This window comes from Coloeus monedula, assembly GCF_965178545.1.
Source record: "Coloeus monedula genome assembly, chromosome: Z".
Classification (NCBI taxonomy): Eukaryota; Metazoa; Chordata; class Aves; order Passeriformes; family Corvidae; genus Coloeus; species Coloeus monedula.
In genome coordinates, this window is record NC_138822.1 from 62,222,978 (window position 1) to 62,242,145 (window position 19,168).

The 19,168-nt window shown below is 41.6% G+C and overlaps 1 protein-coding gene across 1 annotated transcript in view; it reads left to right on the forward strand.

Moving 5' to 3' along the window:
* Positions 1–19,168, forward strand: part of CMYA5 (cardiomyopathy associated 5) — a 47,271-nt gene that overhangs the window by 2,521 nt on the left and 25,582 nt on the right. The window contains exon 2 of the mRNA XM_082301227.1: positions 5,409–16,554. Within this exon, the coding sequence (XP_082157353.1) occupies positions 5,409–16,554 (11,146 nt within the window). The remainder of the gene's footprint in view (positions 1–5,408; positions 16,555–19,168) is intronic.

A 19,168-nucleotide genomic window follows, 5' to 3' on the forward strand; every position in this document is an offset into this window, starting at 1 on the left:
TTAAATAGCCTCATACCTATTTTATATGAGAGTCATGCAGCAAGATGACTGCCCCAAGGTCAGGAAGCACCTCTGTGAAACAAGAAGAGCCCTGGTGTTTCTCTGAGACACTGGCCCCTGAGCTCTGACCAAACCGCTCTGCTTCCACACTGCACAGCAGCTGCAACAAATAAAATCCCAAAAACTGCAGCAGAACTTATGTTACAACTTGTCCCAAAATTACAAGGCATGCATGTAAAAGGCAGAAGAGTTTGGGTTTAATGTCTTTATTACCCTTATTAATGCAATGTTTAAATAATTTGGTTTCCTATAATTGTTTTTTGTATAAATAATGAAACTAACATGCAGCCTCAGAACCTATTAAAAAGGTGAGATAAGGGCTTCGTATCCTTGTCAGCATAAACCCCCCACTGATCTGTATAGGACCCGTACAATATTTTCTTGCCTTTGGGCATTTTTCTATCTGGGATAGATGATCGTGGCAGATGACTTCTGTTCCTAGCTCCATGTATCCAATTAATCACCTAAAAAGGGAAAATATTTTTAAAGTGTGTACTGTGTTCTTTAAAGCAAACATGAGTATGAAGTTAACAGTTCTAATTTTTGTGTTGGTAATGGTGAAACTTAAGTCTAACAATAGAAAAATTGTTTACCATTTAACTGGTTTACATACCCACTGGAGTATCTGTATCTCTAACAAATGTATGATGGGTGAGCTGTTCTGACACAGTTCTGTCTTTCAGACCATTCTCAGCTGATTTCCTTCTACAGTGGCAAGGTCTCTAGATGTGTCTTTGTGCAGGTTTTACATAAAAAAGGCTCTGCAGCTAATTTAAGTGTTTCCAGACAGCTTGTTTGCCTGGAATAGGTAAGGGTTCCTTTTATCTGCTCATTTAGTGGTTACCTATAACCAGTAGGTGGGGAGAAAAATGGGGAGAAAGTCCTTGAGTCCTTGAGTTTTTTCTTTAATGAAGCAGTCATTCCACAAGATCAGAGATATGTAAGCTTTAGAGACAAGTCTGCTTTAGAATGATTGATGAAAATGGGTGTAAAGGAAAGCACAGTGGAGAAGGCATCTTCCTGCTATATGGGGGATGGTGCAGCATCTAGGAGAGCAAAAGACTGGAATGATAGCAAAGGGATGGTGAGAAGAAAGGGGTGGGGATTTTTCATCCAAAAAAAGTTACCATACCCTACCCAAAGCAGAGAAAGGCATGGGGAAATGGTGTGTTATTTTAGATACCTCTAGATGAGGCAGTGCCTGACTTGGGCCAGGGTGGAAGGGGCTGGCAGGGCTGTTTTCTGCCACCTAGAGCAGGAGCATGAGCTGGGAAGGCGAGAGAGGTGGAAGTGGGGCTGTGCAGGCCATTTCAAGCATGTCAGGGCAGAGGCTTGAGCAAAAGGTAGCTGAGAGCAGGTGAATGGGGCAGAATGCTGAAGTGGGGGCATTGCAGAGAGGAGGGGTGCAGCCGGCCCCCACTTGCTCCTGCAGTTGGGCACTCCATGTTGTGTTTCTCTTAACCCTTTTGGATAAAACCAACTGAGTCCTTAATAAAGACCTATATTGCAGTAGAGCTCTAAAATAACACTCAGAGGTCAAGAAGTTCCCCATTGGGTCTCACCAGTGATTAAATAACTGTGTAAAGGAAGTGTTCCATCCAGACTGAAGTGTTTGGTACCTGTTCTCCCTCTACAACATGGTGGAGAATCCAGAATGCAGGAGCACAGCAGACCTCTGGGGCATGGAAGTGCTGTGGTTTCTCAAGCAGCATCTGATCCTGCAAATGGCAATGCCACTAGGACATACCATGACCTGGTGTCTGGAAAACAGACTAGCACTGCAGCAGGTTGTGTCCCTTCGTATGAGATGGAACAAATCGTGTGAGACTGGCCCAGGTCCTGGCTCCCAGTTACTCATCGTAAAAACCAGCTTTGTAGATGGACAAGCAGCTGTCTTATGCATTTAGATAATAGTTCCTTTGAATTTGGACAGATGCATGAGCCACTCTGTTGCCACAAGAGGAACCATTAACACTGAAAGAAGTTAATAGTAGCTTATCAAGTGGAAGGCTGGGTTTGAAATAGTGTCTTTCTGTAGCTCCCCATTCTCTTAGCCTGATGAGCTATAGCCCTGGGAAATGCAGAACAACAGGCAGAGACCTTGCTGAGCATCCTGATTGCTGTAGGGGAAAAGGGGCACCATGGTAAAGGCAGAAACTACAGATATGTACAGAATAAAAACACAAGCACAGAAAAGTGTTTCCTTCAGTTGGGAAGACAAGCTGGCCAATACCAATTTCCACCACTCCTTTACTGTGACAGAAGTAGGAGCTTTCAGAAAATGAGATCTTGTCAGTGCAGACTACTGACGTAGGTTGACATCTTGGTCATTTCAGCTTGTGAGGAATTACGCAGCAAACAGCTACATATTTTTATGATACCAGCAGTGGCAAGGTATGATACGAAGAGGATAAGGAGAGGCTGGGGAGAATTTTAGAAAGCTGATAGGCTGGCTACCTCTACCTGTCATAGTAGTGGACAGGTGGATAGACCCCACTCACTGTGTGAACACAACCGCTCCAGCAGCTGGGGGGGTGAAAACTCTTCCCTCATATGATACATAAAAGAAACATCTGTCCAGCCTGCCAGGCTGGACTAGAAACCTGAAATCCCAGTGGACACAGCACAGAAGTCACAGGGCTGTGACAAGCAGGAGGAGGCAGTAAGAAAAATCTGGGTTTGAGCTATTATGGCAGGAGGCATAAAACTGGTTGGCAGTGTCTCCAAGAATAATAAAAGGTTTAAGTCAATGTCCTAGAAGTGAAATAACAAGCTGACAATATACATGCCAACAGGAATGGGTGGCAAATGTCTACATGGAAAAAAGACAGCACTGGCTTTTGCCCTGGATGTCAGTGGCTTCATATCTACATTTACTATCTGAAAGACTGCAAACATCTTTCTGCAATAGGAGACACTTCCTCTGACAAGAGAGGGGTCTTTCAGCTACTACTGTGCAGCTTGTAAACAGTTCACAAAAGGGCAGCATTTGGAAGTGTGTCGGAAATAAATGTTTGAGTTCCATGCCTCTCATTCCGGTCTTAAAAGTATGAAAGCACTGTCTCATCACACTGTAGAGGAATATGAACTGTGACAAGTTTGTGACCATGAAAATGAGATAATGATGCAAATAATTCAAGCTTTTTGCATAGGCAGGGCTAGGGCAACCTGTTCGTATTCATTAATATCAGCTCGAGTGGGAGTGCCGCTCGTTCCGCATGAAGATTTATTTAATAGCACCAAGTAGTGCAGAAAAAATAGGTTTAAATATATGAGAGTTATTTAGAAGTTGAAAAATGTAAAAAAAAAAAATTAGTCATCTGTTATTGTGGCCTTAAATAACTGAAATCTTCCTTAGTACTATTGTTATTGGTTTTTCTTTTTTTTTTAAATTTAATTTTATTTTGCCACGTCCAAGTAAACTTAATGCCAACTGGCAAAGGAAAAGGTAAGAGAAAAATTGGTATAGATGTGTTTTGCTGTACCTCTTTCTCCAACCTGTAAGTTTTCACCTATGGAGCTAGAGAGTACTACAGCAAGGCAGATAATCAGCTGTACATCCTGGGGCTTATATCTGTTTGAGGGCTGGGTTTGACAGGGACAGGAGGGCATTGGCTAACATGCAATTATTTAGTACTGCACTGTCAGACATGCTTTGGATTGTAGGCCTTCAAGCTGTCCTGGTAGTCACCAACTCCACACCAGGCCCATCACCACAACTGGGTTTAAGCCCCATCACTGGAGTTTGATACTGTGTTGTCCCACCATGGCCCGGTCAGGCTATTGTCCCACAGGGTGACTTCAGTCTTCAGTTAGCACCGAGGACATCAGAGATGATCTGTGCATCAGTCTGCACATACCTGAGCATGGACCAGCCCAGCACAGCCCTTCTTTTTCTGGGCTCTGGGAAGCAAATTCATGGAAAGGTAAGGGCAACACTGCCAGTAGCAGGATTATGTTTCTGTTTCTGTTAGGTACTGAGCAGTTTCACCAAGTGTCCTTTACAAAAAACTTACAGTCCAGAGAGTTTGCTTGATGAAGTGGTTATGACTTTCCACAAGATTTCTTCTCCTTCAAAGACCTCTGCCTTCTGACTGACGCATGGCACCCTCTGGCGCCATGCCACCTGCTCCTCAGGGGTGTCCCCGTGCCTCTGCAGCCTGCAGTTATCTCCGGCACCTGTGTGGTGCTGGGCCACAGCCTCTGGCAGTTGGTCAGATGGGTTCTGCTTCTCTGGTCCCTGGTCAGTAGCTAGACTTCTTCACTTTAGCTGAAATACTTTATGCTAATCAAGGGGAAAGTGACCCTTCCCTCTGTTCAGTGGAAGCAGGATGTTGTATATCCATAGATGTGTGTTCTTCCATGGGCGTGACAGAGACTTCACTGATTCTGCTCTACTGAAGGCTATGGCTTGTCCAATAGATACTCTGCCTTTCTTTCCATCAGCTACAAATTTCCATAAATGAACTACTGTCTACTCAGGAAATATTGGGGTTGAGTTTTGATCACCTTTTCTGTGTTTTTTTTTGATAAATACTGCAACCCAAAAAATACTAAATGCTCTACACATTTTCTTTTAATTGTTTTCGGTAATCTTTACACTCTTAATTTGAAGACTTTGAAGAATTTGAAGTTTTCTTTTCTAAAACTTCTCAGAAAAGCTTTTATCTAGCCTTTTTACTTTTTTAGCTGAGAAATTTGGTTGCAGCATATGATAGTGTATTGATTACACATCATAAGGTTTAAAACTAGCTTTATGAAACACTGCAGCTTCATTTGGGGAGATGTCAGTATATTTTAGTGTTGAATGTATTCTAAATTACTTTGTTAAGTATCTAGAGTGCTTAAAGGATGAAACATATGAGAAGACAGTAACAAACTAGTGGATAGACACTGCTGCTTTGAGCATTGTATAATCATTCACACTTGCGCAAAGCAAGTGTGGGTGCTATTAAAACACTGACAGTATCTTTGAAGTGTTTAATGAAAGGTTTAATTTATACTGTGAGATAAACACACCCTGGAGAATAGCCCCAGAATCAGCTCAATCTCACACAGGCAAAACAAGGTCAGATGAAAGACTGTTCTTCCTGCATTGTCAAGATCATTTAAACACCTCGCCTTCATTGAACTAACCTTGCAACATGCAGTTTTACACAAAATCGTCTAAAATATAGTTGTGAGATGAAATATGACTTTTCTTATGCTTGTACTTCAAAATTTATGCTTATGCATACAACTTTGAAAACTATTTTTGCTTTAATGAAAAAGTTCGACATTTTCCTGCAATAATTTAATTTGTTGTGTGTTTTTACAGCTTTTTTTGTTATTTGTTCTTTTGTTTGTAGTTTAAAAGACCTTATCCAAAGTGAAGATGTGAAACCCAAGCTGCAGTACATCATGACTAACCCTTCCTTTTCTATGGTAACATGCCAAAGTGAAGACAGTGGAATAACCTGGGAAACCAACTCGAGCAGATGTTCTACTCCCTGGACCTCAGAAACTAGTACAGCTTCTGATCTTTACAGTATGGAAAGTTCACCAGTAGGTTCTCCTCCAGGAAAAGTTATCTTTATAATGGATGAAGGCAAGATTGTTCGGAAAAGGACACGCAAATCTTCAAACAGGGTGCCGATGGCTACAAGACAGAAGGGAGGCCAGAGCAACAAAAAACGTGACTCTTCTGGAATGCAGAGGCAAGAACCAAGAACCGTTCTAGGAGATGTGCAGGCCTCCATGTTGAATGTAGAGCAGGTGGAAGTACAAGACACAGATGAGGAAATGTTGGACAACAAAGAAGATCTAGAGAATATCACAGAAGAGCCCGTAAAACGTGCTCCAATAAGATCAATATTTAGGGAGAGCAGACTGAGGAAAGTTGGTCCAATTCTTGGAGGACCAGTACAAGCTAGAATCCAGCTGTTCAACTCAATTTTTGGAGGTACTGGGCCAGCCCCTGAAACACTGGAGAAAAACAGAAGCCGGAGAAGTAGCTCAGCTTCAGGAGATTCTGAAAAGTTCCTTGAAACATCAGTAAAAGAAAGACTGCAGAAGTTTGGTTCACTCTCAGAAGCAACACATCCGAAACATTTTCAGGGAGCAAGAAGTAAAATTCTTGAAACACCTTCTGAGAGAAGAAGGAAACAAAGACAACAACTCACAGAAGAAGCAAATCAAAGCTTTTCTTCACCAACACCACCTCTTGAAAAACAGCTTACTAAGAAAAATTACATTTCATCTGAAAATACTGAATCTTATAAAATTAAAGAATCAACTCTTCAACATGAAGAAAAAAAAGACAGACAACCTCTTTTGGAGACTCCAAATCAGGTTTCAGGACACTTGCTGAAGAATGAAGAAGAAGCCAGGAAGCAGCAAAGTCATTCACCTGTGGCCAAAACATCAATAACAGAGTCAACAACCTCCACGTCACTGAAGTCTGATGAGAAACAAGTGTTGCTTCCCTCAGCTGAAAACGCAAACAAGAAGCCAGACCAACCCCTGCTGACAGCATCAGATCATCTGGATGAAGTGAAGAAGCAGGAAGTTCAGCCCATTTCTGCATCACAGTCTGTTTCAGCAGATTTTGTTAATGAACTAGATAGACCACGCTCCCAGCATATTTTGCCTACAGAATCCACATCAGAACATCCTGAGAGGGAAACAGAGAAGCCTTACTTACCTGATGATCCATCAGCTAAATCCAAATATTCCACTCTAACTGAAATAAGACAGGAAGATATTATTCCTCAGTCATCAGAAACTCCACAATCTGAGTCTGAACATGAGCTTTTAAGATATTCTGGAAATGAAACAGAGAAGCAAGAAACCAAGTGTCCATCATCAACAACTGCACTGCCAGAGTCAGAGAGTTCAGGTCTAATGTATTCAGCTGAAAGAGAAGAGGGTCAAAAGATCCCACCCTCAGAAACTCAAAGTGTTCATTTGGAGAACCAAACAAAGTCTGAACAAGACTTTTCCCTTCAGGAAACAGATAAGCAAGGAATTAAATTTAAACCACCAATTCCTGAGAATATAGATTCCAAATATTTCAGCATTTCATACCCTACTCATACAGAAACAGAAGAAACACAGAAAACTTCAACTATAAATAAAGCAGTAGATTTCAATCACTCTGATTTTTCCATTGAAGAAAACAAACAAGCAGAAGGTGGGCAAATGAAGATGGAACATCCAGACCTCTCATATTCCAACGAAGAAACTGGAGAATCAGAGACAACACAGATGGAGACAGAGCATCTGGAATTCTCTTCTCCCAAGGAAGAAACAGAGGAATTGAAGGGTGAACAGATGGAGATGGAGCATCCAGACTTCTCCTTTTCCAGGGAAGAAATAGAGGAACCAGGAAGTGCACAGCTAGAGACAGAACTTCCAGATTTCTCATATTCCAAGGAAGAAACAGAGAGATCAGAGAGTGCAATACTGGATACAGACTATCCAGAATTGCTTTTTTCCACAAAAGACACTGAGAAATCAGGGACATCACAACTGGAGACAGAACATCCAGAATTTTCTTCCAAGGAAGAAACAAAAGAACGAGAGCATGCACAGCTGGAGATGGAGCATCCAGACTTTTCTTTTTCCAGGGAAGAAATGGAAGAATCAGGTAGTGCACAGCTGGAGACAGAGCATTCAGATCTATCATATTCCAGAGAAGAAATGGTGGAATCAGAGAGTGTACAGCTGGAGATGGGTCATCCAGACTCTTGTTTTTCTAGGGAGGAAGTGGAGGAATTGCAAAGTGCACAGCTGGAGACAGAGCACTCAGATCTATCATATTCCAGAGAAGAAATGGTGGAATCAGAGAGTGTACAGCTGGAGATGGGTCATCCAGACTCTTGTTTTTCTAGGGAGGAAGTGGAGGAATTGCAAAGTGCACAGCTGGAGACAGAGCACTCAGATCTATCATATTCCAGAGAAGAAATGGTGGAATCAGAGAGTGCACAGCTGGAGATGGGTCATCCAGACTCTTGTTTTTCTAGGGAAGAAGTGGAGGAATTGCAAAGTGCACAGCTGGAGACAGAGCATTCAGATCTATCATATTCCAGAGAAGAAATGGTGGAATCAGAGAGTGTACAGCTGGAGATGGGTCATCCAGACTCTTGTTTTTCTAGGGAAGAAGTGGAGGAATTGCAAAGTGCACAGCTGGAGACAGAGCACTCAGATCTATCATATTCCAGAGAAGAAATGGTGGAATCAGAGAGTGTACAGCTGGAGATGGGTCATCCAGACTCTTGTTTTTCTAGGGAAGAAGTGGAGGAATTGCAAAGTGCACAGCTGGAGACAGAGCACTCAGATCTATCATATTCCAGAGAAGAAATGGTGGAATCAGAGAGTGCACAGCTGGAGATGGGTCATCCAGACTCTTGTTTTTCTAGGGAAGAAGTGGAGGAATTGCAAAGTGCACAGCTGGAGACAGAGCACTCAGATCTATCACATTCCAGAGAAGAAATGGTGGAATCAGAGAGTGCACAGCTGGAGATGGGTCATCCAGACTCTTGTTTTTCTAGGGAAGAAGTGGAGGAATTGCAAAGTGCACAGCTGGAGACAGAGCACTCAGATCTATCATATTCCAGAGAAGAAATGGTGGAATCAGAGAGTGCACAGCTGGAGATGGGTCATCCAGAATCTTCTTTAACCAAGGAAGTAGTCAAGGAAATGCAAAGTGCACAGCTGGAAATGGATCGTGTTTTGCTTTCCATGGAAGAAACAGAAAACCAAGCATTCAGTTCTTTTGAACTGGAACAGTCTGAAGAAGATAAACAAGAAGAAAAAGAAGAGCTTGCAGTGGTACATTCAGATTTATCATCTTTGATGGAGGAAGCAGAGAAAGAAAACAGTATAGAAATCCAGTTGGCACATTCAGATATATTTGATTCCACCGGAAGGGCTGAGACACAACAAACAGGGTATCTGGAAACAGCATTTTCAGATTTACCATATTCCATGAATAAAACAAAGGAGCAAGAACTGTCACAAAGTGACAAAAGAGAACAGCCACAACAGGATTCACAGTCTGGAGGTAAGCTGGATTCCTCTGCCACAGCAATGCAAGGAGAAACTACTCGGCTGCAGTCAGAGCATCCAGTTTGGCCACATTCTACCAGAAAAGAACAGGAACGTAAAACTTCACAACTGAAGGTGGAACAGCCAGAGACAACATCTTCCACTGGCAAAACAGAACATCAAAAATTGCAACCAAAGCTGGAACAAACTGATTCACTGTATTCCCACGGAGAAACGGTACAAGAAGCTGTACAAAGAAACGTAGAAGGTCCAAAGCCATCATGTTTCACTAGTGAAGCAGAGCAACATGAAAATGTACAAGTAGTTTCAGAAAAGAAGGATTTATCATTTATCACTGGAGAAGTCATGCAAAAAGGAGTGGAGTCAGAAACTTTGGGGTCACAACTGATTGACAGAGCAAAGCCCTGGGAAATGCCACAAATGGAGCAGGAGCAGTCTTTTCCTTCCTGTTCCACTGCTGGTACTCAGCAACAGGAAACACCACCACTGACCGTGCCCCAGCCAGATGTTTCATGGTCCTTTGGCAGAATGGAACAAGATACAGTACAAAGAGAGGTGAAACAGCAGGAAACAGATCGACAAGAAGCTGTGCAAATGGAAACAGAGTATCCAGATATTTCAGAAAGCCTGGGTAAAGAGGAGTCACAGGTTATAGACCAAATTAATTTGGCACAAATAGCTCGACCAGGGTTAGTGCATCCATCTTTGCCATATTCCTTCAGTAAACAAATGGAAGAAGAAATGCAAACAGAGACAGCATATCCAGAAAAAACATTTTATGTAAGTTCAGAAACAGAGAAGGAAATCATACAATACAAATCACAGCAACAAGAAATAGTACATCCAGAGCTAGAGCAAACATTTTTGCCTTCTTCCAGTGAAAAAGAAGCTCCACTGGAAATGGAAATAACTTCAGAACATTCAGATTTGACATGTTCCTCTCATAATCAAGAAAAAATGTTGAAAACCCCAACCTTACCATTCCATTTGAAGCAACGAACCACTGAACAAGTAATGATGGAACATCCAGCTTTTTCATGTGACAGTGGTGAATCAAAACAAGGTGACATTGTAGAACAGGAGTCAGGACATCCAGAGCTCTCATACTCCATGGGAGAAACTCAGCAAAAATCAGAACATTTGGATTCACAAGGAAGCCTGAGTGAAGCAGCACAAGATAAAAGTATGGAAGTAGAATCTCAATACCCAAATCTGTCATGTTCTGATGTCCAAGGAAACCTGCAAGAAACTCCACAAATGGATTCAAAATATTCAGATTTATCATTTTCCTTTGGTGAAGGCAAAGAACAATCAACTCCAAAGTTTGAGTCTAAACATCAAGAATTGCCAAAAGTAGCTAGAAAAAGAGCTTCTCCAGCAACTGCACAAATAGAGTCAAAACATCCAGAAATTGCACCGTGGGAAATGAAGCATCCTGATTTGTCACATTCCACTGGTGAGACAAGCCAGGAAGAAGTAGCACCATTGGATCAAAAACACAGAAAACTTTCTTTTGGCAGAGAAAAACAGCAGAAAGCCACAAAGCAGCAGTTAGAGCAAGAAAAGTTACCACATTCTCCTGATAACATAGAACATAGAACTTTAGAACTTACCCAGGAGGGCTTGGAACAACCAGATTTATCATTTTCCATTGATAGCCCAGATGATGAAATTACACCACCAGAGGCAGAGCACACTGGTGTGGTATCTCCTCTGGACAACACAGAAGTACAACGAAGAGTACAACAGGAAACAGAGCAAACTTATCCCTTTGGACAAATGGAAGAGGTAACAGTTCAGCCAGAAGAGGAATTTTCACATTTGTCACCTTCTGTGGGTACAGCAGAGGAAACAGAAATGGCAGAACCGGGGCAGGGACATCCTGATCTGCCTTACTCTGTTTTCAAAGTTGAAGGGCTGCAAACATCACAGCTGAAATCTGAACACCCTGGTCTAGCACGTTCCCTCAGCAAGGTGCAGGAAACAATCCAGCTGGGATTGGAAGAGCCAGGTGCATTGTATAGTCATGACAAAATGGAGCAACTCCCACCTGCACAGCTGGAGCCAGGCTATGCAAGCTGGGCACCCCTGGCCACGGAAGTGGGGAAACAAGGGACGGAGCACACAACTGTGGAATGCTCTAAAAAGGAACTGTCTGTCTGCAGAGCAGAGCATCCACAAGCTGCAAAGGAGAAACAAAGAGCTCCGGATACACCATCCCAGAGTGGAAAAATGGAGCAAGGAGAAATGCTAAAAGCAGAGGCAAAGCATCCTGATTCATTGCATTCCGTTGACAAAGAAAAGCCACAAGGAACTGCACAACCAGTGTTAGAAAAATCAGATCTGTCATCTTGGCCTGGCACAACAGAGAAAGGACAAACTGCTGAAGAGGAGAAGGCAGGCTTCTTGCATTCTTTCAAAAAAGCTGCACAAGGCGAGAAAGCACGGACAGAATTGGGACATTCAGAATTATGTCATTCTCTTAGTGAGGCAGAAAAAGAAACTTTAAATGCAAAATCACACCATTCAGATTTATCTGCTGGCAGATTAGAACACCACGAAATCATACAGCCAGAGGCAGAAATAATGGATTTATCATGTTCAATTGGTGAAACACAGCAAACTCAAATTGCTGATGAGGATTTGGAGTGCCTGGATTTATTTCATTCCACTGGCACAGTGCAGCAAGAAAAGATTCAACCAGAGAAAGAACAGACAGATGAGTTTTCATCCTCTCTCAGTAAAGCAGAACAATGGAAAGATGCACAAATGCAGGCAGAACACCCTGAGCTGCAGTGCTCTATGGAGGAAACAGAAGGACTGCAAAAATCCCAAGCAAAATCACAATACGCAGATTTGTCCTTCTCTGTTGGCACAGCAGAACCTCATAAAACAACACAGCCAGAGTTGAAAGAACAGAGTTTGTTGCATTCGTTTGTCAAAACAAAGCCATCATGGGCTGCCCTACCAGAGTCTGAACATTCAAATGTCATGGAGGCCATGGGCAAAGTACTGCACATGGATTTGTCCTCTTCTGTTAGTGAAGAAAAACAAAGTGCACAGCTGGAGGTCAAACAGGAGAGGGGAACCTATACATTACAGCCAGAGGAAATAGTACAACTAAAATTGAAACAACCAGTGTTTTCAAGTCCTCGTGGCATGGAACAGCAACGAAATACATCCCCAGTGGAAGGGGAATTCCCAGACTTCTTCTATTCCTCTGGCAAAACACAAAAACAGGACACTGCACAAGCAGAGTTCACGCCTTCTGATTTTTTGTATTCCACAGGAAAATCAGAGCAGTTGCAACCAGAACAGCTGAATTCAAAACATCCAGATTTGTCATACTCTCTTGGCAAAGCAGAGACTCACGGAATAAAGCCACTAGATTTATCATACTCCTATGGCAAGGCAGAGCAACCACAGACTTCCCAGCTGGAGCATCCAGAGATACCATATTTCACTGGTGAAACAAAGTGGAGGGATGGGGTCCAACCTGAACAGCCATGTGTTAGTTTGCAGTCCTCTGAGGTTGAAACAGAGCAGCCAGAAACACCTTCTGTATCACATACCTTTGTCAGGACCAAGGAGCAGGGAACTGCACAACCAGCCTTCAAACAATCAAATTTATTAAGTCCTACTGACAAAGCAGAAAAGCATGAAATGCCCCCACTGAGAGCAGGACATTCACAGAAGCGAGACACTGGTGTTCCTTCATCTTTAAGTGCTCAGCTGGAAAGTGAACAACAAAATTTATCATTTTCCACTGAGGAAGCAGACAGCCACAAAATTCAACCATATTCATCTCTTACTGAACAAACAGTGTCTGTACCTTTGGGTGCTTCACACACTGTTTCTGAAATAAGCCCTGAAGGAAGTCCAAAGTCTTCACCTCTAACTGGAGGCTCATCCCCCAAACATTTAGAAACATCTTACTCCCGCTGTAAAACAGAGCACTCAGAAACTGCCCAGCCTGAGCCAGGATCCTTTTTTGCAAGAAAAGCAGAGAATACAGAAAGTCTTCTATGTTTGCCTGTAGCTGCAGAGTCTGAGGTTGAATGTGAAATTTTGGCTGAAGCTGAGAGAGAACAGACTCCACATTACTTTCACACAGCTATACAATTAGAATCTGAACAACTAAATTTATCATATTCTACAGATAAGACAGACACTCTAGAAAGTCAAGATTACTTGACTGTACCTTCAAAACTGCAGTCTGAACCTTCAGTTCCATTTTATTCAGCTGACGAAACATGTCAGCAAGAAGTTCCACCTTATTCAAAACCAGTCTCTGAATACTTGGTTCCCACACGGTCCCTTGCTGAACAAGAAAAGCAAAGTGTGCATACTTTGCATATGCCCATACAATCAGAGTGTGAAGATGTAATTCCACCACACAATGAAAAACAACTGCAAAAAATTCAACTCAGTTCACCTGAAACAGCAAGCTTGAAGACAGTGCACTTGGAGAGTATGTCTCGAGTGCAAGACCAAGACAAGCTAGAATCTCATTTGTTGGACACCATATATTTGTCTCCAGACCAGCTAAGAAGTTCCCCCAAATTCACTACTGAGCAATATGAACAAGAAATGCAACCCGATGTACAGACAGTGCCAAGGTCAGTGACCACAGAGTCAAAGGTGACCGCTGTAGCAGACCAGCAATCAGTGTCATCAGAGTCATCTCTATCTTTTCATAAATTTCCAGGAAAGTCAGAACTTGAAAAGTCAGTATCAGTGGCTTTCACTAATGATGAAGAGAAACAAAATACCCCACCATCTTTATCTGATGTAGCAGACATGCTTGGAAAGCAATCTAGCAAAGCTTCAGGCCTTTATACTGAAGAGGGGCATAGATGTGAAATGCAACGTTTTGAAGACCAAAAGCATATAACCTTGGAGCATCCGGGAGCAGTTTCATCAGACCTTGTTCATGAAACTGTGACACACAAAACTCAGCATTATTCTGGTGAATGGGGCAGCCCTTCTTCAGCAGAGATTAAGTCCCTTAGCTCCAGTTCTGAAGAAAATCAGAAACCAGATACTCCATCTTTTGGGCTGGCTAGCTGGCTGGTAGAAGAGGTGAAAGCTCGCTCAGCTAGTCCAATAGGGGCTGTGGATACAGACTCACAAGGAATTCGGCTTTCTCCAAATGAAGCTTCTGATTTTGGATCAAAACAATTCCCAGCTGGAAGTGGCACAGAACTTACAGTTCATGGGACTACAGAGACTAAGAGACATAGATTTAGAGTTTCTGAATCAGCGTCAAATAAATTTCCTCCCAGGAAGTCCTCAGATACTAGTCCCAAAACACAAAGGTATGATTTACCATCTCTGGTAGGGGATAATCAAGGTCCAGATAAACTTCTGGACCATGAAACTAGTACTTCAGTCCCGACAAAAATTGAAGCAATGCAACACCTGGAGGTAGGAAAAATGTCTGAAGTGCCTGAACATTACCTGAGAGAAGAGGAAAAAATGCAACATGCAAGTGCTGTAGAAGACAGTCAGCATACTCCAGAGACTACTGAACAAAAAGACCTATTTAATATCATTTCAGAAGGTTATGAAATACTCAATATTCACGCACCTACACATATTTCTTCTGTTGATCAAGAAGAAAGTAAACACATGCCTGATAAATTAGAATACTTGGAAACAAATACTTCATTTAGAAGAAAATTAGGTGATGATGGCCAGACAGCCCTAACTTCTGGAAGAACCACAGAAATTTCAGAAAGCTCAGTATTGGGAAAGACTGAAACCCATGAACTAATAGAATCAGTCAAAAAGGATGATGTTGAGGAAACTGGAGAAACTCAACAAGAAAATCTCCTGTTGCCAGAAAACAATAATTATGCAATGCTGGATCCTAATAATGGTACTGCTGATATGGATTATTTTGAAAAATACACATTGATTGATGATAAATCCCCAATTCAGCCACAATTTGAAAGACAAATTTCATTGTCTCCTGTGACAGAAGATCCTAATGAATCAATGGAAGAAGCCAAATCTTTTAAAGAAAGTACTGAGGTAGATACTTCGGAAGAGTTTTCCTTGCTTGAGGACCTGGATGAAGTCTTTTATGGTACCATAAAAGGAGAAAGCAAAACACAGTTCTATGCAGAGGCTTCAAGACCTTTACCACTGCAGAAATCAATTGATTCTAGCAGTAAAAGCTTTACAAATGTAGAAGAAGAACAGAAGTCACCAGGGACCCCACTCTTTGATTCAGAAGGAGGAGTGCTAGAACGATCTCTCTTGTTCCCTACCACTGTTGCTGCAGTTAACCCAGAGCTTTTAGAGGAGCCACCTGCTCTGTCATTTTTGTACAAGGACCTCTATGCGGAAGCAGTAGGAGAAAAGACAAAGGATGAGACTCCCTCTGATGAAGAAAGTGGTAATTCTAATGCGTCTTTCCCTAGTAGAAATTCAGACACAGATGATGGAACTGGAATGTATTTTGAAAAATACATTCTTAAAGATGAAATTCCAAGTAAGGCCACAGGGCCTCAAAAGGATCAGATACCAGAAGATGAATCCTTTAGTGGAGGAATTTTGGTTTGGAGTTCAGAGAACAAGCAGGAGCAAGGATTTGGTGATTTTCCTGAGGTTCTGTCAGAAAGAGGTGTTATGGAGAGAGACAAAATTCAGGCTGACAGCAACATTCAAGCAACAATTTCCAAGCCAATGCATGCCATTCCTTTTGGAAGCAAAACAGTTCTTTCAGGTGTAAGAACTGATACTGAACAAAGAGAAGAAGAAAACGTATCAGTAGAAACAACTGAAGAGTTGCCAGAGCAGTCAAGTCAACAAGCATACAGTCAACGAGTGGATTATCAGGGAGCCATGTATCAAGAAGCTGGCACTAAGCAGGAAGAACGGCAAGATATAACAGCAGTTCCTCAAATGGAAAAGTACGTTCCATATGTCAGGGCTCCCACTGAAGACAGTGCAGATGATCAGTATACTCAGGAACATCTGTCCTGTGTCCCTACCATTCAGCAAACAGAGAATCCAGACTTGCAAATAGAGCAGCAGCACCCTGATGTTTATGAGGATCTTGCTGAGTCAATGGACTATGATGTGATTACACAAGAAGAGCTTTTGCAAGATGAAATATCGTCTCAATTTACACACGAGGAGCTATTATTTGAAGACAGGGACTCCTTTGATCATGCTGCTGATAGTTATGAATTTGTTAATGAGCCAGAACAAAGAATACCTGTTGAGCTTGAAGATTCAGGCTTTGTGGTGATGTATCCTGAAAAATCAGCAATGAACATTCCTCAAGTTGAAAGCCCACAAAGAGAACTGAAGAAAGCACAAGCAGACACTTACTGTTACCACTGCAAATGCCCAATATCTGCTATTGACAAGCTTTTTGGAGAGCATAAAGACCATGAAGTCACAACACTAGATGATGCTGCAACCAAGATGAAGGTAAGAATTAATCCAGGTAAGAAAAGGAGCTACTAAGGCTAATTTTTTCAGTCCTCTTGCATTGTCAAGGGCAGAGGCTTCAAAGAGCAGTCCAGATGCCAAGTTGCAGTATCTATAAAATACAAACTATTCCTAAACACCTGTTAGAGATCTTGAAGGGAGACTATCTTACTAACGTATTCTCTGGAGTCCCAGGCTTGCCAAGATGGTGTTTTAATTTATTCAGAAGCTTGAATGGCCTGGTTTATATGTAGTTGTTACCAGACGTTTCATCTTTCAGTCCTCTTATCTGTGTAAGTTTGTTCTGATTTTGATATGTAGGGGGAGAAATGGGAAGAACGTTGTTTCTATGAAAATAAAACTTGAGTAACAGCAGCTCACTTCACTTGACAAGGTACAGAAGCCTCCATATGTGGAGACCAGTATCACAGTGTTCCCTGTCTCACCTACATGCGTTGGTTGCTGGGAGGTGTTAGACAAATTACACTGCACAGTTTTGTGTAAGTGCCAACCTGTTTTCTGTTCCATTCATTTTCATCTGCAAGACGGTCTTAAACTGGAGAGGGATGTTTAACAAGAGCATGTACTGACAGGACAAGGGGGAATGTCTTTAAATTGAAAGGGGGCAGGTTTTTGTTAGACATAAGGAAAAAAATTCTTCACTGTGAGGGTGGTGCGACAGTGGAACAGGTTGTCCAGAGACACCACCACTGGAAGTGTTCAAGGCCAGGCTGGATGGGGCTCTGAGCAACCTGGTCTAATGGAATGTGTCCCTGCCCATGGCAAGGAAATTGGAACTACATGGTCTTTAAGGCTCCTTCCAACCCAAATCATTGTGATCTGTGCTAATAGCGTTGTAGTGTCAGCACAGGTAGGAGTTTATGAAGTCCTACTTCTTGCCACTATCTCTAAGCTGTTCCCTCTTAAAAGACAGATAAAATGCCCTCCATTTCGGTAGGCTAGTCCATTGCTACCAATACTAGTGAAAATGCTTTTTCTATGGAAGCTATTTTCATTAAAGTGAAGTTCTACTTGTGAAAACAACATGAGTGTGATAGCTCACTTCTCCCATATCAGATCTGTTCCTGTACAAGTGAACATATCATACAGGTGTTCCTTTCTTGGTTACCAGCTATTTACTCTCACCTCAGTAAATGTGAGGTGAAAGGTGACAGTCTTGGCGACAAATGAAAGCTGAGGTCTCTTTCTTGGCACATTTTCATTTGAAAAAAATACAGATTTTGTGTCATTTCACTGAAATTCCAGAAGAGCTTGTATTGGTAGTATTTATGTAATCTTTATGTTACCTCATATGCAGAAGAGAGAAATCAAAAGTGGGAGGAGTCAATGTGACAGTTTCAAATATCAATACTTGCAAAATACCTCCATGGTGTGCAGATGTAGAGCTGCTTTTTATATATGGCCATTCATGCTTGACTTAGCAGTGATAACAAGCCACAAGTAAGTTAGTAACAAAGTCACAGACCCCAGTCACCCCTCAAATGTACCTGCATTACAGCGAGTCAAGTTAAGCTGCAAATAAACATCCCATGATATCATTCTCTGGCTGGGGAGCATGGACATGAAGCGAATATTAAATTTGGCTGCAACACAGGCCTGGCTTCACATGATTTCTAACACTCAGGGCTCAGGTTACTTTGTATGTCTCGTGTTACTTCTGTATAATTACTGAGAAAACATTAAGATAGCAAAATGCTTATTGCATGATTAAAAAAATTATTTTAATCTTTTTTTATTATTGTTGCTTGAAAAATGTAAGAACATAGCTTCACAGTAAATTAAATGAGCTATGGATGGCATCTGTCAGGTTTTATAGATCATCTTGGCAAACAGAAATTTGTTTCCAAGTCTTGATGATTTCCCCTAAGTATTTTTAAAGTGAGCTTTCAATGGTATTGTCCAATGTGACATTTGTAATTAATGTAAAGTCATGTGCTTTTTTCCTACAGATCTAGCTGTAAAATTCTGCCATAATAAGAAGCTGTTACAAAGGAAGACAACCTTCCTTTTAGATTTATGCCATCAAATTAAAACTAAGCATTTTTATAAATTATGAGTTGCTCCAGAGCAGTTGAACAACTTGTTTTCATAAAAGGTCAAGAAGGACTAAGAAAAAGTTCTGAGTTGTCTCGGATGCCTGTTGTGCCTTGGGCTGCCTTTGTTTCCACGTAACTCCATCAGTGATTTTGATGATTTCTTGCTTATAGGAATTTTATATATATATATATATATATATACACACACATACAGGGATATCTACTTACATATACATACATAAAGGGATATCTATTTATCTATATATCGATCTATATAGAGACAGATATCTATCTTTAAAATTCTAATTTAAGAAGCCATGACACTGTACAATCTATTACCCTCACAACTACCTTTGTTATCTTCCTTTTTATGGGCTTGTTCCTGTGATCTCTCAAGGACACTCATGAGGCTCTGAGTACCTTCACTTTCTGGCAAAGCTGCATGGGAATTCATACCATTCAACAGCTTGTATGGACACAGCACCTTATCAAACTGAGCTCACTTTTTTGATTTGGAAAGAGTTCTGTGACTGTTCCAGTTGCTATTTCTGTGCTTG